The sequence below is a fragment of the Symphalangus syndactylus genome, chromosome X (genome assembly GCF_028878055.3).
Source record: "Symphalangus syndactylus isolate Jambi chromosome X, NHGRI_mSymSyn1-v2.1_pri, whole genome shotgun sequence".
NCBI lineage: Eukaryota > Metazoa > Chordata > Mammalia > Primates > Hylobatidae > Symphalangus > Symphalangus syndactylus.
In genome coordinates, this window is record NC_072447.2 from 39157501 (window position 1) to 39182240 (window position 24740).

A 24740-nucleotide genomic window follows, 5' to 3' on the forward strand; every position below is an offset into this window, starting at 1 on the left:
TCCACCATTTAACACCTGTATTTTCCCTTGAGTTCTAAAGTGGTGGATGTAGTATTGACAGAAACAGGGTAACAGTTTAATGTGAGGCCTAACGTGGGTGGCCCAGGTGCCTAAAGGGGGAAGAGAAAAACCAGGAAGGGGTGACTCCTTCCCCCCACCAGCCCCTGCCCCTGACGCAGCCTGTGACAGCTAGTCCAGTTCTGTTTCCTAGAAGACCTTCCATATGTTATTGATTAAATTCTCTTTGGGGAAGCAAGTGGGAGCTTTTATCTGCATCTCTAACTGGCGTGGAATGGTGCCTTGGCCGTATTGACTGGCTATGGGATATGCTGGCGGTCACAGTTGTCTTTTACGAGGAAGAGCACCGAGTGACGCTGGTTGTCATTCTTACTCTGCTGTGTGGCAGCGTAAATAGTCCCCTTTCTAACCAACCTGGTGGGAAAAGTCAATATCCCATCAGCAGAGGAGGTAAACACATCAGGAGCTATGTCCTCTCTTTTCCTCCCCTGCTCCGTATTACCGCAGCTCTTTAAATGTGCTCTCCCCAGTCATCAGATGCATTTGTGTCATTCACATGCACGGGGTTGCTGGCCTGTGGCTCTGGCCTGCCGGGAGGCAGCCGACACTGGTTGGGGCCATTGTTGTTTATTCCCAGACTCGGATCATTAGAACTTTCAAATTGTCTTTCTGTTGCAGCCCCCTCTCTTTTTCCACCCCTTTTGGGCATTTTAATTCTGTATAAAACCTGTGGTTGTTCTTTAAAGGACAACTTATGTAATTCAGAAAAAGTTGTGGAGAGCAAATGCGAATGTATAGCCAAGAAACAAAAATCTGGAGTCTTTTGAGTTTTCGTTTTCCGGGTGTTTTGTGGACTTCCGTGTTGCTCTTGTTGGAGGTTTGCTTTCTGTGAGTGGCGTGCTCTCCCCTTCGTGTTTCCTTACTGACCGGTTCCTATCAGGAGGTGCTGGGCAGCCTTGCTGCTCCCAGGCCCTTTGGCACAGGCCAGCATCTTATGGGGGCGGAGGCCTCACCTCAGGATCAGCTGATGTCTGAGGCCTGCACATTTCTATGTGGGAGTAGTGATGTAGTGGCAGGGGGAGTGGGCAGAAGTGAGCCTCTCCTCAGGTACGGGCTGGGGGTTCTGGCTACCTGAGTTTTGTGTATCTACAACCCTGATTATCTGCTGTGTAACCTTGGGTAAGTGACTTAACCTCCCAGTTTCCTCAGCCATCAAATGGGGATTGGGGGTGGAGGGCCGCAGGGAAAGCAGCATCTCCAGACACCTTACCAGGTTCCTGAACACAGTGTCATCCCCCACGTTATCACCCTCTTCACCCAAAAGATCAGACCTGAGCATTACAGCCCCACTGCTCCTTTAAAAGAACAACACGTAGGGCCGGGTGCAGTGGCTCACACCTGTAATCCCAGCACTTTGGGAGGCCGAGGCAGGAGAATCACTCGAACCCGGGAGGCGGAGGTTGCGGTGAGCCGATATCGTGCCACTGCACTCCAGCCTGGGCAACAAGAGCAAAACTGTCTCAAAAAAAAAAGAAAAGAAAAGAAAAGAAAAAAACAACATGTAGAAGTAGCAGGCTCTAGGAAGGGAAAGGAGAGGGGGAGAGGGATCTTTTCTCTGGCTGGTAGCATCCTGCTTAGAAGGGAAAGGCCAGGGATGAATGGGTTGAAGGAACAGGAGTGCCGCATACCCTGAGTTCACACAGTGTAGACAAAGAAGAGCAAAGAAATCTTGGCCATGGACAGACAGGTGCCCTCGGGGCCGCTCGCCTCTTTCAGCAAAGGAAATTTTGTTTAGCAGAGGGACTTGGGCTGGAGGGACTAGAAAATGCAGACTAGGGGATCTGGGGAGTTGGGGCTGGAAGGCACCAGAGGCCATAGCTCCCTTTGAGACTAGATATTTCCTGCCACGTCCAGACTTCGCAAGCAGTTGCATGCATGTGCTCACAGCGCAGGTGAAAGTGGCGTCTGCGAGTAGAGCTCACCTTGTCTGCTGCACATGAGCGTGCACCTGCAGTTCACATCAGTAGAGGGTGGCCCTGTCCCCCAGTGCGCTGAGTCAGCTAGGTGCTGAGAGGCGGACAGGCAGGGGAAAGGAAGAAAAGCTTTCACAGAGGAATGGTGGGCCGGGGCTGCATCTGACTGGCCCCAGGGGTAGACCAGAGATAAGATGGAGGAGATACAAATGGAATCAGCATCCCCTTCTCTGGTGGAATACTGAATGTTCTTTAAAGAAACTACCTGAGACTTCTAATCTCTCTCTCTTTTTTTAGATAAATTGAAGAAGCAATTTTTTACCCCCAAAGTTCTGCAGGACTACAGAAAACTCAAGAACACAGCAGAGCAATTCTTGTCCCGAAGTGGCTACTCCGAAGTGAACCTGAGCAAACTCTTTGCTGGTTGTGCCGTGAAATCCTAAGGGAATCCCAGGAGTAACCAAGGAGGGGGTAGTTGAAAAATCCCAGCTTCTTCTGTGCCTCCACTCTGGCCCTAACTGCTCCTCGAGCATCTGTTTCTCCCTTGGGACTGTGTCTCATGTTTGTGTGAATGTAGACCAGGAAAGGGGGCTGCAAAAATGTTTGTAAGCGTCATAGAAGTTCCTGTCTTCATATTAAGATGTACTGCTTTAAAACACAACTCCAGAGCCCCTCCCCAAGCACCCCTCCCCAAGGTTCTGAAGACCCGGTTTCTGAGGGAGGGAAATTGCTACTTGGTTTGAGAGTAGCTGGAATGTAAGTGACCGCAGGCTTTGCCTCAGGGCCTTTAGCCTGTGTCCCCCCACCACGTAAGGAGAGGTTCTCAGAGCCTGACTGAAGAGCTGACGTTTTGCTTTTTCACATGCCAATTAAACCCGGTCTAAATCCAAATGCTTCTCCAGCCATCCAGGAGTGGCTGTCCTTTTCAGTCTTGTCTTTTATATAGGTAGCTGAGGGGGGAGATTTAGAAGCCTTGCACTCACTAAATAGATTAAACAGAGCAGGCTTGTTTATTGAATTGCTCCAAAGTCCAACACACACACACTGAGCAGGTGTTTTACACTCCCATTCCCTTTTTGCCCCTTAAATAGAAAGTGCAGGTAAAGGTTTATACAACAAGAAAGCACATTGAAAATAATTTGATACTCTAACAGTCCATTAATGTGTAGGGGTTGGGGTGAGGATCACTGTGTTGTATTCAGAAAAACTGGGGGAGAGAGATGCTTAATTGGCCCTGGTGCTTGCTATTTTTTTCTCATTTCTTCAGAATAGGACTGTCTTTGGCAGCAGCAAAATGTATTTCAGTATGGCAGTCTTTCCTCTCTTACATTATTGGTAAGATTATACTAACAAAATGTTTCCCCTTCTACAATTATGCTGTGTTTTTTAAAAACATTGACCTGTGTGTTTTTATAAAAGAAAAAGTATGTTGTGCCTTCTACTTAAGAATAAAGTTTTCTAAAGGGAAAGCAGTTGTGGTGAATCCTTACCAGGTGCAAAGAGTTGACTAGAGAGGCAGCAAGGAGTAAAATGTGACTAGAGCCAGTTGCTGTGGCACACACCCGTAGTCCCTGCTACTCGGGAGGTGGAGGCAGGAGGATGGCTTGAGCCCAGGAGTTCAAAGCAGCCTGGGCATCATAGTGAGACCCCCACCTCTAAATACATACACACGTACATACATATACATACATATATATATATATATATATATATATATATATATGACTAGAGGCCATCCCCTTTTCAAACCTCAGCCCAGTTTCTTCATAGCCACCTGTATCAGAACCCAGCTTAGGAGTCCACAGCATGATATTTGGTCGAATGTTCTGAGAAGCATTCAGAATTTCTGCGACTTTAGGTCATTTAAGAGATGAAGTATGGTTTCTTCTGTGTTTTGCTGACTTAGAGAGCCAAGCCGAGAGCCCAGCAGCATCTCTTTTTGAAGAGCAAGGCCTAGGGCTCCTGAGAGAAAAGCGCCCCCTAAGAAAGGCCCCCCTAGTGAAGGAATACTGATGAGTTAAGCAATGGAGATGAAGCTGCCTTTTACTTTGCTTTTTCTTTTAATTTCTGTTCCTCACCTCCCCTCTGGCTCCCATCCCTCTCCTTTCTCCTCCTGCTCTTAGACTGAGATTCTAAGTAGAAACTGTGGGTTTCGAGCCCTGTCAGTTAATTAACTAACTTGGTACTGTGTAAGCTCTGCAGCCTGTCACAAACTGGAGCACCCAGGGTGCTTCAGGAACTAAGGGATTAATGTGGTTTTATTGCTCCCCTGGTCAACTCTTTCAATAATTGCTATTCTCACATAAGGTTAGAGAGATGGTTCTCTAAAGTGTGCTTTCTGAAGGGAAGTCATGTTTTCCTTGATTTCTGGGATCTGGGATTATATTAAATATAAATAGTTACCCTGAACTTGGTCATCAGGAAACTCCAAGAGACTCAAGTGACTTCTTACTGGATTGTTTCTTGTCTCTGCCTCTAGATTATAACCACCCTGGGGGCAAGGACCATTTCTCTAGAATGTGAGACATTTCTAAGTACTGTCCCTGAAAAAAGCTAATGCAGCAGTCGATGTTTTCTTATTGGGATCTGTTAGAACTCTAGGCACCTAAGGATTCCAGAATTTTGTAGAAAGTTGAAACTGCAACTTTAAGAATTCCAGTGAATCTCCGTTAGAAGATGGGAATATCACATACTTACTTTTCTCTGAGAGATATTTCTACTCCTTGATTTGTGTGGTTGATAGTGCACCCGGCAGAACTGATGCGGAAACTTTGCCCATCTTATTTGTAAGGAGAGAGCTGACCTGCCGGTCTCCACGGACTCTGGCACGGGTCCTAAACACAAATTCTAAAAGTGAATGGATGAAGCAAACCAGGTTCATGCTAGAGTGAGTGGCAGGGACTGTGGCAAACAGGAGTGGGCAGGTCCTGTCCAAAGGGGCCAGCAGCTACTCAGTGATGCTGGGAGGGACAGGGCCCACTATGGCCACATGATCGAGTTTTCCAGAGAAGCCAGGAATCCAAATATTCCACAAAGCTTATTGATTTCTAAACCTTGACAACTAATTTTTTAAAATAAAACTTTAAACTCTGTGTGGGCCAGAGTAAACCTCTGGGCCAAAGTTTATCTGGGTCAGTTGGGAAATCGTACCCTAAAAGAACCCTGCTCTTCTCAGAGCCCCCTGCCTCTGGAAAGGGCACTTTTTCTGTTTAATTTAGGAACTAGGATTTTACCTATAGCAGATACTTGTACACAAGCTTATCTTGGACACAATCTGCTAACCCTCCACTCTCCTACATATAAGGTGCATAGAGGGGGCCAGAAGTGGAAAATCCCACAGAGTATGCTTGATAAGATCTTAATTTGTCCAGAAAACAGATGGAGTTACTCTCGTGACTGTTGCCCAGGATGTGGGGGTTAATCAAAGTTCCAAGACTGGAATTTGGGAGATGTTGAAAGAGAATGAATTCACTGCCCCTCACCATCACCCCTTTCTCCAGCTCTTACTACCTCTTACCTCCAACACACACACCATGCTCCTCAATATACTTCTTCAAACATCATTTAAAATTAGTTTGGCGGAAGATGCCACAGTAAGGAAACTCCAAAAACAGATTTTCCTGTTTGTATTAGGGTTTTAAGAAAAACACCAAGCCCCAGACCCTCTTGTCAGGATGCCCGACCCTTTAATTCGATGCTCCCATCCCAAATTTAAAGCTGCCATTCCCTGCTCCTCTCTCCCTCCCGCCCCCTTTCTTCTCTCTCTCTCTCTCTCTGTCTCTCTCTCTTTCTCACTCCCTCTCACCTAAATATTTCTTAATTGAACAGTTTGTGGTGGAGCTTCCTTATAGCAGTTTAATAGATTAACTCATCTCAGCCAGCCTCAAATTTCAGATTAAAATTCCTTCATCCCGAAGGCAGCATTATCAGGTTGTTGGAGGCTGTTTTCAAACCTTGGTTTTGAATAGCAGCGGCTCTGCATTAATTTAACCACTAAGCTAATAAGTAGGTTTCGTTTTGTTATGCTAAGCTTTATTGCTTTTCTTTTGATCAGAATGGTGTTGTTGAGCAAAGCAGCAGACAAGGCATTCTTTGATGAGGGAATTAGCGCTCCATTCTTCCTCTATTATTCATAGCGCAGTGGAATATGTAAGTACCTGAGGGTGTCAAAGGAGCGCAGGTTCTATTGCAAAGTGCTCGCCTTGTTTCTCTCAATAGCTGACTATGAGATGATAAACCGCTTAATACACTGTGCTAATTGGATGAGAGCAAAAAGAGATGGGAATTAAGGCGAGGCAAAAGGAGAAAGTGCAACCAGCCTTCAATTCACTCTTTCACCACTTTAACAGCACCAAAGGAGGCACAAGCTTTCTATAAGCAGACTAGAGGTTTTGTGCAGAGATAAAATGAACGTGTTAGTGGATTCAAGTAATACACTAATTATTGCACAGTATAAATACCACTACTGGTTTTATAACAGGGAGGTAAACTTCTTTTGAGAGGGTTATAGGATTGCTTGGCAGTGGTGTAGAACCTAATAAGGGCCCAGAGTAATAACCCCCTGGATTAACAAAATTGCTGCTTGTAGAAGTATGATTCAGGCTTTTACGAAGATTTCCGGAGAATGAATAAAAATGACTGAATGACATTTCTTAATGTATAACTGGTAATCACTCCCATTTCTTTAAAGGAAAAAAATGTGTACTTCAAACTGGACCCTTAATAATGTCCAGGGACAACAACACTTCTTACTTTGAAAATGCTTCCCCCCACCCCACGCCCCCGCCCGCTCTCCGCACCGTCGGGTAGTGGGTTTTCTTCTTCCTGTCCCCCAGCCAGGCTGCCACTATCAGTGAAATATGCAGTTGTTCCGGGGACTTCTGTGTTCCAAAATATTATTTTAGGCCCCATTTAAGACCCCCTTCATTCAGACACACTGACTTTTGGGTATACATATACACACATGCTCATGGACTTTTTTTTCTCTAAAAGCAAGTTGGGCTAACCTATTATAATTTGTTTTTCTCTCACATCAGCCCCTTTTGTCACTCTAGTAAGATCACATTTAAAAGGATACTAAAAAGAGAACTACAGGTGCTTTGGCTCTTGATACTACAAATCAAAAACAACAATGTTAGCCCCAGTTGGGTGGGGGGTGGGTAGTAAGAGAAAAAAAATGGGAAACTGATCTGAGCCAATTTCAGCATGGACTTTAGTAAGTCTGAGTTTCAAGTCCCAAGGAGGCCCAAACTTTCTCAACAGTCACTCTCCCTAATTCTTCCACTTGCCTCCCCACACACCTGAGATGCCTGCCCTGACTACTGTCCACAGTTCGGGCCATGGGTAGTTGGTGACGGAAGGACACCTCTGATAATATTATGCCAAATGCGCCCTTTTTGCCTTCCAGGACCTCCTCCAGATCTGGCTAACCTGTCTCAAAATGTAGCAAATTAACTTACTCCTTTCCCTCAACCCTCCCACAGAGGCCTGTTCCAGGCTTCAATTACCCCTCACCCCAAGATGCTGTGGGGGTGGCCCTGGGAAAGCAGGTGTTGGGCCATTCTGCCTTGGGTGTGATAGGACACAGCCATGCCCTGAACTGGGCCCTCGCAAACTCCCTGGGGCTCTGCATGTCCTCCATGGTGGAAGAGGTTTGCTTAAGATTAGGGGGCGGGGGGGGGGGTCAGCCGCTCCCAGCATTGTGACCAAGTTCCCAGATATTGGGGCCAAATTGGGTTGCCATTCATTAATAATGCTCACAATAAGATTAAATCATTCTGGAAAATCTCATAAAATCCCCCTAAGTACGCTCCAGTGGCTCTTTCCAATCCCCATCATTCAGCACTTGGGGAGGTTTGGAAGGAGAAGAAAATTGGTTTCTTTGCTTTTAATGCTGCTTTGAAAAGATACTCAGAGTTTGTCATGCGTGACATGTCACATGTTTAATGTGGACTTGCTGGAAGTCAGGGGGTCTTTAGCGTGTGATATTTATGGGGAATATTAAGTGCAGAATGAGGTCCCTCCAGCTGGGGAAAGTTGAAAGAATAGGAGGCCCAGGACTGGGCTTGTTTGCAGCATCAGAATGACATAGGATTAAGAGTTTGTAAAACAAGGCGAGGGGTTCTCATTGGCCAGTAATAAATGTAATCCTTGGAGGTAATTTCACGCAATTTGCTTCTGTTCCATGGAAGGGTCAAATGAGAAAAAATGACTTAAAAAAGAGTTCATTAACAGGAAGAATGGTACTGTTTCTCGTATACCATCCAACTAGCAGCTGGGAGGGGGGAAAAGCCCTACTAAACAAAAAGGCAAAATCGACGCAAAATTGATATTGACCACAAAAAAAAACAAAAAAAAACAAAAAACAACAACAACAAAAAAACACACACACCCAACTCCTTTCCCTCAGTCTTCTCCAGCAGTCCCCTGTCTCCTCCCCAAACTCTCCAGCGGCCCTGACCACCCCAGGAAAGCGGCTTTCACTCAGGGAGAGCCTGTGGATGTGGAGTCTGAGGGTTTTAGACTCTCAGACCTCCAGTAAAGCCCTAGAAAGTTCCCACCGGGTCTACTAAACCCGGGAAAGGAGCGTGTGGTAGGAATGGTAGTTGGCTGCCGCTCCCCATACCCCAGGCCGGGGCCCTTCTTGCGAGTGCCGCCCCCGTGAGTCCAGGGCTAGAGTAGGGTGGCGGTGATCCACCCGACGGCCCAAGTGCCAGAAGCGGCCACCTGCCGGCGAGCCGGGTCGGCGAGCTCCCCAACGTTTCGGGTGGGCGGGGTCTCCGGGCGTCTGAACCCAGGGTTGGGGAGGGGGGAATTGAAGTTGGGGGTGAAGGGGGGTGCAGGATAGGAGGCGAGCCCGGGACGTGCGGGCTCCAGCGCCGAAGCTGCCGGGCGGGCTGCCCACACCCAGGTGGGCACAGCGCCTGGCAAGCCGCTGACCTCTGCCCGACCCTGCACCCTCCCCTCGGCCGCGCACACTTGCGCCCTGGGCCGCGAGGGGACCCCGCCCCCCTCCTCCAGGGCGCGCGCGGAGCCCGACGGCCCCGGCCCAGAGACGCACCCGCGCCCCCCGCGGCGACCGACTGGCCGGCGGCGTGGCGGGGCTGCCGGCCCCAGCTCCGCAATCGCGGTAGTCACGCCGCGGCACCCCCGCACCCCTCCCGCCTGCCCCTCTCCCCAAAGGTCCGGCTCGCTAATTACAGCAAATTGAAACTAATTAAGCTTCTCTTCCCTTTCCCATCACCCTGGGAGCGTCGGCGAGACCCAGCCCCCGCGGGCGAGCTTCCACCGAGCGGTCACCCGGAGGGGCGCGGGCAGGGCCCCGGGGAGGGAGAAGCTGCGGTCCCCGCCGCGGGGAGGGAGGGGTGCGCCGAGGTGGTTAAGGATTGCAAATCTGTTTGGGTCTCCTCACGAAACCTGAGTTGTTTAGATTTTTTTAAATGTATACATTTACCAATGCCTGGATAAGTGATGTAATGACATTTGTCGAGTTAAGATCTGCCACTTGGATACCCCTCGCTGCCTTTCCATCACTACTGCTCCCGCATGTTTCTCTCTCTCTCTCTCCCTCTCTCTCTCTCTCTCTCACACACACACAACACAATACACACACACACACTCCCTCCTCCCTGCGAACATGCCGTGGAGCCCGCCCCCTCGGAAGGGAGCGCCTGGGCTTCTCGCTCTCGCCATTACCTGTCATCTCGGACTGAGCACTTCACTTCCTGGCTACGTGGCACTTTCCAACAGCTCCCTTCGCCTTCCGAGCCAAGACTCCCGCTTGCTTCAAATTTCTGACTCCACCGTCAACAACGCCCACCATCCACCCACCCATCCTGGAACCCACCCCACCTCCGTGGCCCGGGACCCCCAGCTCCCGCTGCGACACGACCCGGGAGAGCCGAGGTGCGTGTGGAAAGTACGGCGGCGGCGTCCTTAACCTTCGTAGGAAATCCGGTTCCCTTTGAGGATCGGATTCAAACCAGGGGCCTCTGCCAGGAAAACGCGTGTGCAGATAATCCCAGGAGATGCCTGGACGCTGGAGCCCACCCTTGACTCCCGGGGGGTGGGGTTGGGGGCTTCTACTGCCCCCTCAGCGCTTGTATGGAGCATTCACACTTCGTTTTGTTAAACATATAATTTTTTTATTTTGAGCGTGACACTTCTCCACTAGATAGCAAGGAAAAGTGGTAACAATTACACATTACACAAAAGTACTGTACCATTGCCTTTATCTTGAAGGTTTCGGAAGCCTCTACAGTTAATAAGTTAAATAAAGGGCTTGAGTACATAAATATTTGTCTAGGAACCCTACCGTATCTACAACACAGTAAGAATCTACAGGAGGACAAACTTTTACCATACCACGCTGAGTGCAATTGCGTTATAACATTTCAAATATACAAAGCTCTGTTCTTTTTTTTTTTTTTTAATAACAATGGTATGTACAGAATCAATAATCACAGTTTGGTGACTTCAACAGTCCATATTCTAGCAGAGTATTTCCCTTTGGTTTGATATAAAAACCTTGGTTGGTGTATGATAAAGAAGAGAACAAGAACAAGACGCCCCTTTCCTTTAAGTGCACTGTTAGCTATCTTACAGGCTCGCATTTGCTTCCCGGGCCCTGGCTTCACGCTGGGGCCCTCGCTGGGGAGATCAACTTCGAGCGCCAAAATGCTATTTAAAAAAAAAAGAAAGAAAGAAAAGAAAGGCTAAGTGGGGTGTCAGGAGGAAGAGGTTGGGCTTTTTAAATTTTTCACTTCAATATCAGGCGTCTGCGGGAGAAAACCTCCCCGATATTTTCAGGAAAGTAAGAACAAGAGAGAGTGGATGTTGGAGTTGGAGCGAGGTTGGCAGTAGCAGGGGCAGGGGCAGGGGCAGGGGCAGGGGCGGGTGGACAGCCAGCGGAGGAGGTGCCACGTCCCGGAGCGCCGAGGGCTGCCATGCCCGCATCCAGACTGCTGCAAAGGCGGCTGCTCTCTCTCAGTGCCGTCTCGGGAGTGTGCTGGTCCTCTGTTTCCATTTGGTCTTGAGTGGTGCTGAGTGAGGTGACCTTTCGGGGCGCGCGCGGGGCGCGGGTGTGGAGGGCAGCCTTTAGCACACCTCCTTGCCCGTGCTGGTGCCCGGCAGGATGTTGAGCTGCGTGAGCTGCGCCGCGTGCTCCTTGGCCTTGAGCCTCAGCGCGGCTATGCTAGAGGCGCGTCTGTCTGCGGCCGCCGTGGCCGGGTCGGCCAGGGCGCCCGATGCCACTGCGCCCTCCACGGCGGGTGTGGGCTGTCTCAGGAGCGCGGCCGCGGTCGACGCGCTGGTCAGGGGGGCCATTGTGGAAAAGAGCCTGCGGGGAGAGCAAACAGCGCGGTCATGGCCTCGGGAGCTGTGCGCAGCGCCTCGGGCATCGTCTCCCGCCGCTTGTCGCCCGGGCAGCTGAGGGGCGCGGTACCCACGGGACCCGGATGGGCCGCGGCGGGGAAGTGGGCAGAGGGCGCGGGCGGAGGCTGGACCCCGCAGAGAGGGCTTTCCAGGGGCAGGGAACCGACTGGGGGGAAAAGACCGAGTCCAGATATTCCCCGAGGGGCCGGGCCGGGGTCCAGAGGCGGGCGTGGAGACCCCAAGCCCCACGGCCCAGTGGCGTGGATTCGGTGGTTTCGCTTAAACGGACGGTTTATTCCAAGGCCAGGGGCTGCAATGACACTATCTTCCAGGAGAGAATGCAGAAGGAGAAAAGGAGAGGAGAGCAAAAGAAGGGAAGGTGGAGGGTAGGAGGGGGGAGGAAAAAAAGACGGAGAAGGTGGGATTCCAGCTGCCCGGACGCACGCCGCAGGCTCTGAGATCTCCCTCCGGCTCCTTGGCCCGGGACTTTCTGCGCCCTGGAGAAACAGGCCTAGCTCGCTAGGCTCCCGGGCCACCCGCGCCGCCGCAACCGCCCTTCCGCGCGGGACTCAGCGACCCGCGTCTGGCCAGCGCCTGCGGGTGGGAGTGAAGGGCGACCGCCTGTTGATTTCCGCTCCACGGGCGGGTGTCACCTGCCAGCAGCCCCACATCCTGGCGCGGCGACCCCAAGCTGTCTTCCCCGCGCCCCTGTAGCCTCTGGCCTCAGGGAGCCCCCGACCCACGACCCTGGCGCGCGGCGCAAGGCGATGCCCAAGCCTGGGACCCACGCCAGCGCCACCGCCTCCGCGCGGCGCCGGGATTACTCCACGTGACGCTTCCACCCCATGCACACAGCACCGGGACATTAGCTGTGGCCGGAGCCGCCCGGGGCCACCGGACACCACCCCGACGCCCACCGACTTGGAGCGTCCGCGAGCTTTCCCGACAGCCTCCCTGAGGGGTCTGGCTCCAGGCCCGCTGGGCCAATTCCGGATTTCCAGGGTTAGAAATGAGCCCACCTGGGCTCACCGAGCGCCGCCTCCTTCTCCCAAGCCCACTGCTCACTCCTCGCACCACCCCAGCCCAGACCCTCTTCCAGCCTCTCCGAATCTCGCAACTCGGTCCTCCAGCCACGGTTCGCCTGGGTTTGCAAGTCACTTGTCAGAGGGAAAAAGTGGAGGGAAGGGAGAGACAGAACTTTAAAATTTTTCTCAGAAAGAAATGATAAAGTGTGACCCGGAGGTGGCGTAACATGACCTGGTTCCATTAGGTAAACTGAGTCACTAACTCTGCTTCAGTGCACTCGCTGTTTACTTTATTGGTTTGTTATAAGAAACTAAATTTACTCCGAGTCTTAATTTTCTGTAAGATGATTTTTTGTTAAGCAGCTGCGCAGTTGGATGAATCTATTATTTCTTTGTTCTCCCAAAGAGTGATCATTGAAGCTGCATCCAGTTTTATTTTCACTGCGCTAACACAATACATCCCTCCTTTGTTTCTTTGTCTGTGTGATTATACAGACTTTTTATTTCCTCATTCGATGTTCATTAAAGAAAGGGAGTTATAAGATGAACTGTTTCTTTTATTTCGTTGTCTTGTACTGCCGTGTAGATCGGGGCTTGCACATATGGTGGTGTCGTTGTCAGCGGGTCACTTGAGTGACAAGGAAGATGGAGTCTGGGGCAGAAGAAAGAATTCTGTGCACCCAGAGGGCCTGGTGGCTCCAGGGCTCCCATGGGGATCAGGGCTGTGTTCCTCAGGCTGCCAGGTTGAGGGGCATAAGGAAGAACTTTTGCAAAACTTAAAAAGTCATCCCTGCTCTGTACCCTACACCTGTACATATTTGCTCGCTTACTACCTATGGTGGGACTTGTTGCAGCCTTCAAATGGTACTTTTACGGCTTTCATTCTCGGTTGTCACGGTTGTCGTTACTGCCACTGCCTTCCCCTTTCCCATTAAGTTCCAAGTCAATCCCTTCAAGACCCACATTTTTTTTTTTTGAGGCGCAATTAGAGAGTATTTTCTTTGGCTACAGTCTCTGAGGTTGGGTCAAAGAAAAAGATGTGTGTAACCCTGTTTGACTCCTGCCTCCTCCCTGCCCCCAGCCTCTGTGTGTATGAGAGACAGACAGACAGACAGACAGACTTCCGAGGCCGCGCGTTACCTGCCGAATGCCGGGCTGATGAAAGCCGGGTGTCGGAACACTGCCGCTCCGAGGAAAGTGCTCAGGCCCAGCGGCGCCCCGCTGGGCGGCAGGCTGGCCGAGCCCGGAGGCGGAGGTAGGCTCGGGAAGGCGGCGGCGGCGGCGGCGGCAGCTGCAGTCCAAGCGGAGTCGAGCGCCGGGTGGTGCGGAGGGAAGGGGCTGGCGTCCAGGTAGGGGCTGAGCGGGTGGGTGGCAGAGAGCGGCCCCGGGAAGGGCAGCCCCGGAGGGTGGGTCTGCGCGCCTGCCTTCTCCCGCTTGCGCCATTTGGCCCGACGGTTCTGGAACCAGACCTGCAAGGCAGAGAGAGCCCAGGGTCGGCGCGGCTTGGCCCGGCGGGCGCACCGGGCCCGTACCCATCCCTTCCCTTGGCGCGCTGTGGGGCCCCCTTCCTTTCCACCGCGGCCTGCGCCCACCTGCCCCTCTTTGGCCTCAGGTTGTTTTCGGACACATCTGGGGCCAAATGAGCAGTGAATAGGAGCCGCAACTTCAAGTCAGCAGGAAACAGGACAAGCAAACCCTTTCTGCCGGCATTCCAACTGGGCCAGTTTTCCAAGTTTAAGGAAAGTGATTCAGTGTGTTTAGAGTTGGGGAAACCAAAGTTTAAACGTCTGTGCTGACGCTTGCTAGGATCTTTAGGCAGGTCACTTAAACCTCTCTGAACCTCAGTTTTCGAATCTGTAAAATGGGGATAATAAAACTTCACTCATAAGGCTGTTATGAGGACCGGGTAAAATAAGGCAAGTGAAAGCATGCATTCAATGGTGACTCTAGGGAATGGGCAGCCACCAAGAGATAAGGGACATGCTTGTTTTACTGCGTATCAGCTATTTTCACCTATTTCGGATTTACGCAAGAGCTGGCAAAATTCTTGCTCTGTATGGAAGGGGAAAGTGGAGAGATAGTTCATTTATTGTTTCCAGAAATATTTATTGAACAGCAAAGAGCACTATGCTGGGTTCTGGGGTTCAGAGAGGGATGAGAGGGAGGGAAGAAACGCTCGAGTTAATTAGCAAGCATACACTTCCGGGGGTCAGTCCGCTATGAGATGAAATAGGGAGACATAGCCTGCTCTTGGCAGAGGATCCCTGCAGGACCCAGTTCTATGCAGGAAGGCACTGACTGCATGGATGAAGCAGGCAGCAATACCTGGGCGCATAGAAATTTGAGGGCATGATAGGTGTAGACTTTTCACATCTTCAGAGCTAACAAGTCTTTTCTTTCCTTTTGGAGATGTGGTTTAAATCGGTTATTTAAATAAGATAGTTCTAGGCTTGGAGGGAAGTTTTCAGCCTGAGGTATTTTCCTAATTGCTAATAGAAAGCAGTTTTAATAGAGACCTTTACCTGAAACATGGCAGCTACCATCATCTAAAAATAAACCCCAGGAGCATGAAATTATTTTTATGTGACCTGCTCATCACACCCACAGCTGGGAAGATATGCTCCTTCTCCCCTGAAGGCATTAATATTTTTAGGGCTGGATTTATAACTGCACACAAGTCTGAAAATTAAGAATGAACTCCAGGGCTATACAGAGTTATATTAAAATATAATGTAAATTATCCCAGAGGAATATATTTTAAAATGTGAAACACATCCATATTTTTCAAATCTACACACTGGGGCTTGTTGTTACCAGCACTAGCATCTATGCTTGGTTTGACTTCTAGACAGCCCCCCAGGGCAAGAAAAATCAAGAATCCAAATCGGTCAATTACTTCCAAGTCTGCCAAAAGGGGGCCCATTCACACCATTCCACAGCCTTCAAAATAATCTATTTGTGAATTTCAGAAACACTTCAGCGTGGAAACCCAGAGGCTTGAAAAAGTAAGACTGTAGATGGGACCGGACTGGGTGGGCAGCTTTTGTGTATCCAAATCTGTCTAGACAAGAATATCCGCCACTCCTTGATCGCAGTGAAAGAAGAAGGGGAACTGGGGGCAGTGGACTCAGAATGCCCTCAAAGAACATGGAAACCTTTTTACAGACAGATCGTCTCTCCCGGCTCAACTGCAATTATCAAGATGTCCCCCTGCAATTCCCCATTATTGAATTAATACCTCTGAGGCCCCCCAAAGGTAAACGAAAGGACTCTAATAATTCATATTCACTTAATTACATCTTCTCCAGTGAATAGGGGCAGAGGAGAAAGGGAGGGGGCGCTCTCTTTCTTTTTAAAAGTTATTTAACTTTCCCACGACTCATTCCCCTGAGCTGAAAATACGGAGTTGCTGTCACATCTCTGTTTGACAATGGAGAAATGTGTCAACAGAAAGGAGGGGACAGGCCTCATCATTAGCCCTCTAATGCAAGAAGCTGTTGTGTATTAAATGAGCCATATGGAATTTATTGTGCTTTATCAGCGCTTGATTTTGACTGTAAAGTGATTCACTCAGCTCCTAACTCGGGGACATCTGTTTTCTGTTGGCCATCGGGGCTGCTCAGTGTTGATCGTCTCTTTGGTTATGAGGCCTGGGTTCGGAAATGCACTCTGGTATGGGGCTGCAAACACCTTTAATAGCATTGCACTCACTCCCTATTAGATCAATGTGGGTTCATTGCTATAAAAAATGGGAAATCAAATAGCATTAGCCAGCTCCTTGTGCGGGGCGGAGGGGAAATCAAACAGCATTTTGCCTTCAAATGGCCCTGTTTGTTCTAGCACTAAGTGGGCTTTTATGAAGCCCGATTGGAGACTTAATCGCAGCCAAATACCTGCTTGGAGCTGAGCGGATTTGTCTAACAACCAAATCCATGCTCCATCCCATTATTTCAATCAGGAGAAGTAGATCGGTGGATTGTTTCCTATAGGGTCTTTGGGGCTAGGGGCTCCCAAACTGCAGTCTCAGGGACCCTAAAGCCCTTGTTCTGATCCTGGACTCCTTCCTCGGGCTCCCAAACCCAGAAACCTCCCCCTTCCACCTCCCATGTCTTAAGTTTTAAATATCTTTGTGTGTGAGAGAGTGCTTGGGTCTACTTTTCCGATTCTGCTTCTCTTGGTTTTGTGAAGGGGATCTCACCCCCCGCCCCCCTACTCCCCACACCAACCCATCTCTCTCCTATCTGCTAGCCCCCAGCCCTCCTCCCTCCGTCTTCCCTCTGTTGTGCAGCTCACCTGGACTCGGGCCTCGGTCAAGTCCAGCCTCATGGCCAGTTCCTCCCTATAAGAAAGCAACACACAGACAGGAGGTCACTGCAGGCCCCAGCAATGCCCTCTCAGCTATTCCCTCCTCTATGGCAGGCCTACTCCACTAGGGTCTCCCCTGGCTGCCTGCCCCCCACCCCCAAACATATGGGCATTATCATTCCATCACCCCTGGAGTGCCAACTATTTGACTGAAAATGCAAAAACACGAAGCACATTACCAGATACAGGATATTATCTATTATATCACACTACATTCGTGTGTGACAAGCAAGGGTGGCTTCTTGTGTCTCTAAGTCTACAAACCTGGGTACACAGGTTCTCTCTCACTCTCTTAAGCCAGAGTTAGACAACACACACACACACACACACACACACACACACACACACACACACACAGCTTATACCCTGTTTTGTCCTAATATTAAGTGGTATAGGAACTCAGCACTTAACTAAGAAAATATTTCTCTGTCCTCTTGGTTTTGTTCCGCCTTCTTTTAAAAATTTCTCTTCCCTCCTTCTTCCTTCTTCTCTTTCCAGCTCTATGCCTTTCCCTCCATCTCTCTCTCCCCCGCCTTCCTCCCTCCATCATCCCCTTGGGTCACACTCCCCATTACCCTCTGCAGGTATGTTAAGCTTGTTAAGAGTTCAGTGGGGTAATTTTTCCATTAAACAAAATTCTGCGCACCTCCTGACTCCAGTGCCCACTACAAAGCCTGCCCATCTCAGGGGAAGTCAATTTAACTGAAACCCTACCCCGTCATTGCAGTTATTACTGAGACAATTAAGGCAAATAGGAAACCATTAAGATGCTGTAAAACGGCTTACAACCTGTTTACTGAAAATATGAGCGCGCCGAGAATAATTGGCCCTCAGCTCGCTAATATGAAAGAGCGGGGGCCGCCGAAACCTGGGACCTGGGGTTGCCCTGCCGGTAGGCCCACAGTCCACACCTGAAACTTCAGCACCAGAGGTAAACCGTCTCCATAAGTGCCCTCCGTTGCCGCTGCCCCCAGCTACAGTGGGCATCAGCAAATCTAAAGCGGCACTCCAGGCTGGCTCAGGGCCGGAGCCAACGGGCTCAAACCCCTGGGTTGGAAAGAGGTGGGGGTGGGGCGGGGAAGAGGGTCCTCCCCCGCCCCTAAGCCAGCCAGAAGCTAAGAAAGGGCGGACCTGGATGCCAACTGACACCAGCTCAGTTTCTTCTTTGGAAATACACACGTAAGACAAACGCAAAACGCTGGTCGGCCAATTCGCTATTTGATAGCACACATAGGTTTTTAAACTTATTTCCTTTTTTAAAGATAAGGAAAGGACTGGGTGACACAGGGGAAGACCAAGTGTAGCCCAAGGGATGACCAGGTTTAAGTGCCTTTGCCTGGCATTAAGTCCGCTCTTTTCTGTTTCTGGTTAGGAGAGAGTTAGGCAATTGCCAGGCCAACTACATTTTGGAGTTAGCTCGGCCTCCCGAGCCCTAAGCAGCGATTTCTCCTCTGGTTCAAAGGGGCGGGCAGCATTCCCCTTCTAAAATGCACATTGAAAAGCTGCGCACGTCTCCTTCGAAGGAACTGCCCGCGCTTGACAAGCCCGCGCTAGGCAGTCACCGATCCCTTTCTCCCCCTCACTGGGGTACGTTTGCCCTAAGCCTGGCTCCTCGCCTGAGCTGAGAACTTGGCCTTGGGGTGGGAGAGAAGGACCCCTACCCGGGCCGGCGCCCCAGGTGGTGAATAAGCTGGGGCCGAGGGTCCAGTCATCACACAGGCACATGTTTCCCAGAAAAACAAGTGGGAGGTGGAGCGTGACCAGGTCGAACACCCGGCTTGGACACTGATCCAAAGAGAAAATTCCCCCAACTGCTTTGTCTACTCCCTGCCAAGCTTCCAGCAATCATTGTCCACCCGGTAAACCCGTTTACATTAAACGCACGGTGGGTTTAATGTGTGTGTCGGGAGAGGGCAGAGAGTAGAAGGGGAGATTCTGGCTGGGGCCCCTCAGGTGTTCAGACACCAAACACTGCCCAGTTCTGACTTCCTTTGGTCATTTCAGGAGTCCTGAAACGACAGAACTCGGATCTTTTTAAAGGCCTTCTCAGCTGGCACGGGCTCCAGCTTCACTGCGAACTGCGTAACTGATACCCACCAGGCTCCTGGGGCACCAGGCGGGGGTGGCGAGCGCACAAAACAGCGACCAAAAATAGCCCCTGCTTTGCTCTGGCCGCACGACCGCGGACAGCGCTTCCTGAGCCTCGCCGGGGACCTAGCCGGGACCGCAGCTCCCGAGGCCTTGTGTCTGTGCCCTCTGCTGTGCGCGCGTCTCCAAGGTGGCGCTTTCGGGCGCTCTTTGGAGAGGCTGTTTCTTTTCCTCTCTCTAACTAAAACTTGTAATTTGAAAACATTAAACCGCAACGACCTTGGGAAGGAGAGAAACCATTCCAGCCTAAACTTAAAGCCCGAACCGGGGTGGGGGTGGGGGAAGTGGGTAGTTTGGGTGAGCAAGGGTGGGTGTGTTGGGAGGGCGCTCCTCCGAAGAGTCCAGGAGCCAAGTGTCCGCCCCGAGGCCGGGGCCCCTGCCCGCCCGCTGTCCCTCCCTGGGGCCCGCGTGCGCTCTCTGCCGCTGCGGCCGCGACCACCCTACGCGCATACCTGGTGAAGACGTCCGGGTAGTGCGTCTTCTGGAAGGCCCGCTCCAGTTCCTCCAGCTGGTAGCTGGTGAACGTGGTGCGGTAGCGCCTCTGTTTGCGTTTCAGCAGCCCCTCCTCCGAGTCGCTGCCCGCAGACAGGCACACGCTGTCCTCGCCGTCCTTGCCCTCAGCGTCTTCCGGGTGCAGCAGCAGCTCTTCCTTGGGTGACAGCTCCCCGCCCTCTGTGGCCACTGCAGCGGCAGCTGCTGCGGCCACGGCGCCAGTGGCGGCCACAGCACAGCGCCGGGGCTCCTTGAGCAGCGCGCGGGCGTCGTCCTCCAGCAGCTCCTCCTCGTCGTCCTCCAGCAGTTCCTCTTCCTCGTCCTCATCTTCTTCGTCCTCTAGCAGCTCCTCCTCGTCGTCCTCGGTGCCGGTGCCGCCACCCGCAGCCGGGGCGCTGCCCGGGCCGCCGGCCGCGCCGAGGCGCTCCTCCGGGTGCGTGACGCCCCCCGGGCCGCCCAGCTCGTCCAGCGCGGGCGGCGGCGGCACGAAGGGCGCCCCGTTCTCGCGGTACGACTTGCTGCGGCTGATGCTCACCTGAGGCGCCTGGCTGATCTTGAGCGTGTCCCAGGCCGCGGCGGCCGCGGCCGCGGCGGCCGCGGCGGCCCCTGCGCCGTCCGGCCGTTCCCCGGGCCGCGCGGTTGGCGGTGGCGGCGGAGGGGCCTCCCCGCGTGGACCCGCCGTGGCCGTGGCGGCCGCTGCCGCCGCCGCCGCCGCTGCCGCCGCCGCCGCTGCAGCACCCTGAAGGAGGCGGCCCCCGCCCGGGCCGTACAGGCGCCGCAGCTTGGGCGGCAGGTGCAGCTCGGCCTCGAACGGGGCGCTGCTGCTCTTGGGGGAGCCTGCGGGCAAGGGAGAGCGATCAGCCAGCCGGCCGGCCCGGGAGTCCCAGCCAGGGCTGCTGCCGGGGCCCGCCCGAAGTTGCTCCCCCAGTGCCTAGGCCCAGGCGTGCGGGGACCGCGCACCACCAGACTTCGACGCCTTGGCCTCTTTCTCCACTTTTCTTGCTCTTTCTTTTTCTTTCTTTCTCTCCCTCTCCCTTTCTCTGGGTTCCTTCTTTTTTCCCCTTCCCTCTCCCTTCTTTCCTTTCCCTCTCTCATTCTCCCCCTTTTATTTCCTATCTTCCTTCCCTTATCTATTCCTCTTGCCCCCTCTCCCTTTTCTCTCCTTCCCTTTTTTCTTTTTCTTTCTCCCCCTCCCTTCTTTTCCTCATCTCTCTTTCTCCTTCTCTCCCCCTTTCTTTCTCGTTTTGCAGGCTTTCTCTCCCCTCTCTCCTTCTTTCTTCTTTATTCCTTTCTCTTTCCCCTTTCCTACTCTCTCATTTTTATTTCCCTTCCCACTTCGGGACAGAGGAAAACCCGAAAATATTCTATAACTTAAAAAAAAATCACCACCATCCTGAAAACTTTGCGCACGACCTCTGCCCGCTGCTCCACCATGAGGGCAAGGGTTGGCAAGAGGGGTGCAGCCCTGAAGGCGACCGCTGCGGGGCAGGGTGGGGGGGAAGCGGCCCTGTGGCCCCAAGTGCAGGCCGCGCCCCAACAGCCCACAGCGGGAGAGGGTGGGGGGGGCTTCTTGCACAAAAAGGCAAAGAAAAATCATTCTGGCAAAAGTGTTCTGGGAAAGGCCTGGGGCAGAGAGGGAGTGGGAGTGCAGCAGGCACAGGCCGCTCCTTCCTTTTAGCCTGGCATAGGTGCCACTGCAGGCTAAAAAAGGAAAAGAAAAAAGTCAATTTTATTTAAAGGCCCCCTTCTCAACCGTCTGCTCCTGCCATCCAAATTGCGCTGTGGCTGGACCGCTGGTTTTTGGATTTTAAAAGAAACCAACAGTTCTTTCCTTTCCCTGCGACACCTCTGCAGCAAGCTCGAGGCGAAACTTGAGGGTAACAGGTTCGGGGTAAAAGGACAGTTGTTCTGGAATTTTTAATTTCAGAAAAAATAAAATATTTTAAACAGCTCGTCTATTTTAAAAAATAAAATAGCAGAGACAAAAATAGCATCCAGAAGTCACACATTTCATACATTTTAAATACATTAAGGAGCATTTGGAGAATCCCAGGAAGATGTTTTCTGCAAAGCTTGGGTTTAAAAGGTCACAAGTAATCTACAATTAAAAAAATAAAACCAAAACACTGCATATACAGAAATCTTCCAAAGAGGAAAAGCCAAGGCTCACTCAGCCTGGAGACCCCGATTCACCAGCTTTTGGGCTTCTTGTCTTCATCAAGTTGTTGCTACAAGGGTCCACCGGCCATCTACTGTTTCTGGCCTGTCGCCCCTCTTCAGAGCACACCCACGGCCACCAAAAGGGGCATTTAAACAACCTAACGATCAACACCGAAAATCTAAGGGCTCCCTAAGCGAAAACGGGCCTTTTTCTGGAAGCAGGGAGGGAGGGAGGGAGAGACAGCCCCTGGCGAGATGTTTAATGCTCTTTGAGGCAGCAGGCCTCAGAGTTATGCCCTCTCCTTCCTTCCTCTCCAAATTGACAATTCCAGGCCACTGGCCCCCGAACACCAAACATCCAAATCAGGGCCCAACGCCCTTACTAAGTGCCTGACGAGCGCATCCTTACCTTGCACGGCCTTTTCCGGGTCGGCGCGGCTGGTCAGCGGAGCAGGCAAGCTCTGCGCGGCTCCTAGCAACCGCATTTTGCACGGGCTCCTCCGGCCCAGGATGCTGTCGATGCAGTAGGAGGAGAGCAAAGTTGGAGATTTACTTTTGCACTCGGGCCTCTCGGAGCAGCCCTCCTCCTGGTACTGATTGCTCATGGCTGGGGCTTTTTCCCAGGGCGCAGAGAGCGGATCGCCGGCTGCCTCTCCCAGAGGGTGGGATGGATGGGTGTGTGTTGGGGGTGGGGTTAGATAGCGGGTTATAACGGATATTATTGCGATCTTTGTGCCTTTCTGCCTCCCTCGGTTGCCGGCTGCCGGCTCCCTCCCTGCCCGCGGCCCGAGCTCGCCCTCTCCGCGCTCAGGACAAGCGGTAACAAGTGTAGTGAGCAGCGGGCGCTGAGCTCTGGAGTCTCTCTCCTCCACGTGCTGAGAGGCGCCCTCTGATTGGCTCTCGCCAGAGGCCGGGCTGCGTCGGCCTGTGGGCGCGGCGCAAAGCCCGGACTGGATTCCAGACGGGCAGGCGGGGGTGGGGGCAGCGGTCACGCACCAGAGCCAATTTTCCTTTTCTTTCTTTCTTTTTTTAAATTACCAATTTTCTAAGTCAGCTATCCTCTTCCTGCAGCTCCTCCTTTGACCCTTTAGTGTTGGCCGAAGTTCTAGCTCATTGGGATGCCAGGCCTGTGAATGCCATCTGGGCGGCGTGCGCCCCTTCCACCAACCCGAGGACCTCGCTCCCTGGAGGCGAGGCCTCGAGGCTCACGTTCGGACTCACTTGGCACTTTTCAAAGCCGATATTGGGCTCCCAGTATACCGCCTTGACCTCACTGGCGCTCAATTGCCGTCCTCTCTAGGCCGGACGGGCGTCGGGGGGCCAGGGTGACCGCCCCAAGCAAACATCTGCCGTCTGGGAGTTCGCTTTTCTCTTACGGCCCAAGGCATTGCGCTGTCTGTCTTCACCCCGAGCCCGACTGTGGCTCTCTTGTTTGTAGCGTCCCCCAACCGCTCTCCTCTCCGTTTTAAACTCTGGAATGGGAAAAAGCCTCCTTACAGAGAAAGCTCTGCCATAGGCGCGCGGCCTTCCCTAGAGCATTTACTGGGTGGGAAGGGACAGGCGAGTATCAGCAGCGAGGAGGGGCGACTGGAGACGAGTCTGAGGGCCTCCTCTTTCTCCCTGGACTCTCTTCCCTCTTTCCCCCACAAATTCATATCTGTTAGGCCGTCACCGTGAGGCTGTTCACCTTCCAATAGCACCTAGGGAGCAGAACCCGCGGGGATCCCTGACCTCTCCAGGGTGGAAGGAACCCAAATTCGGCTGCAGCCAAATCTAAGGGTCTAAAATTCTGAATTCTCATGACCTGGCTCCCTTGAGCAAAGGTGAGAGAGTGGACTTTAGAGAGAGCGCCTTTCTTCCCAAACAGTTTCCAGCGCCGAGAACTAAAACCCAACTCCAACCGAAGTTGGGTCGAGCCTGGGCCAGCACGGACGCCTTCCCTGCCTGGGTGCAGGTTCCTGGGGATTTCCAGGGGCCCCAACGCTGGCAGAGTTGGGGCGAGGGTGGTGGATGAGAGAGGGGCCAGGGAGGGGGAATCCACGCCGGGTTTTCCTCTCTCAACTCCCTTCAATGTGTCAAAGAGAAAAGCATTTTACAAAGGATTATACTTGAATCACTTACAGTCAGTATTTAAAAATACAAGGATGCATAACTGAGATTTTTTTTTTTCAGCCATAAACATCTGCATAACTCTTGGATGCTGGTGGTTGGGTAGCAGACAGAACGGGCTGCCTTGGCAGGAGCCTTCAAGACAAAACTGGGGGGAGGAGATGAAGGGTTGGGAACAGGCACATTAATAATGCGAATACTAATACTGATACTACTACTACTATTAAAGACAGGACAAAAAGAATTTCTCTGTCCCTCTCTGTCTCTCTCTCTGGCTTTTAGCTTAATTCTCATCCGTTTTTCCTGCACTTGGATGATGGGGCGGGCTGTGGTGGGGAGCGGAGGAGAACCCGAGCCATCGATGACATTTAAGCCCTCTCTGCGATTCCAAGTCACCTGGGATCTCTCCTTGCCTTTCCCGCATTCTTCCTTTTCCATCCCCACCAAGAGTTCGGTGTTTTTACACTGTCCGGTTCAGCTTTAAACTAACATTCTGCGCGCTGATTTCCTCCCACCTTCCCTCCCCCGGCCCCGAAAGCCCATTCCAGGCGCGCGGGTCTCATCGCAGCCAAGAGGAGTAAAGACGCTTCGGTTTCCTCCTAGCCTCCAGCCGCGGACCCTCGCGGGCGTCCCTGCGGCTTGGTGGTTGGGAGAGACAGAGGCACTTTTCCCTCCCCGGCGGGCCCCGCGTTGGAAATCCACAAGACCCGGCTGCCGGGTGGCTCAGTGACTTCAGAGTCGGCTCCGCACACGCAGGGAGTGGGCTGAAAATGAGTCCAAGAAAGATCGTGTTAAACAAAAAGACAAATGCACAAATCGTTTCTGAGAGCCTAGCGGAGTTTCAACTCTCTGGGTGGAAGACTTCTTCGCCTCCATCCCCCTCCTCCCCCTTGTGCAGCTGTTCTTCTTTTAAAAGAAGTCGGACTTTCTGCTGGGGTGTATTCTAATTTTAATCATCCACTGTAAAAGGGGAGGTTAACAAAGAATTTCTGATTCTGACTTAATGATCCCTAGAATTAGATCTAATTCTATTAATGGAATATAAAGTGTTTTCGGGGGAGACCTGTGTGAAAACACT

At 52.1% G+C, this 24740-nt stretch overlaps 2 protein-coding genes across 11 annotated transcripts in view; one reads left to right on the forward strand and one right to left on the reverse strand.

The window, feature by feature from the left end:
- Window positions 1-3460, forward strand: part of POLA1 (DNA polymerase alpha 1, catalytic subunit) — a 298585-nt gene extending 295125 nt beyond the window's left edge. For 8 of the 9 annotated variants that reach the window (XM_055269496.2, XM_055269499.2, XM_055269502.2 and 5 more), the window contains one exon: window positions 2289-3460. In XM_055269496.2, coding sequence (XP_055125471.1) covers window positions 2289-2434 — 146 coding nt within the window. In that variant the 3' untranslated portion in view covers window positions 2435-3460. The remainder of the gene's footprint in view (window positions 1-2288) is intronic. The other variant, XM_063634745.1, reaches the window with a different exon arrangement.
- Window positions 3461-10113: 6653 nt separating this feature from the next.
- Window positions 10114-22386, reverse strand: ARX (aristaless related homeobox). Of its 2 annotated transcripts, none has more exons than XM_055268706.1 (5): window positions 21963-22386; window positions 19354-20230; window positions 16682-16727; window positions 13529-13857; window positions 10114-11328 (listed from the first exon to the last, which is right to left on the reverse strand). In XM_055268706.1, exons 1-5 carry the CDS (start codon window positions 22156-22158, stop codon window positions 11088-11090), a joined length of 1689 nt encoding a protein of 562 aa, XP_055124681.1. In that variant the 5' UTR covers window positions 22159-22386; the 3' UTR covers window positions 10114-11087. The 2 variants fall into 2 exon arrangements, with proteins under 2 accessions (XP_055124681.1, XP_063490829.1); XM_063634759.1 differs by lacking the exon at window positions 10114-11328 and adding an exon at window positions 12517-13040 and having other exon boundaries at window positions 21963-22366.
- Between the last annotated feature and the right edge of the window lie 2354 nt (window positions 22387-24740).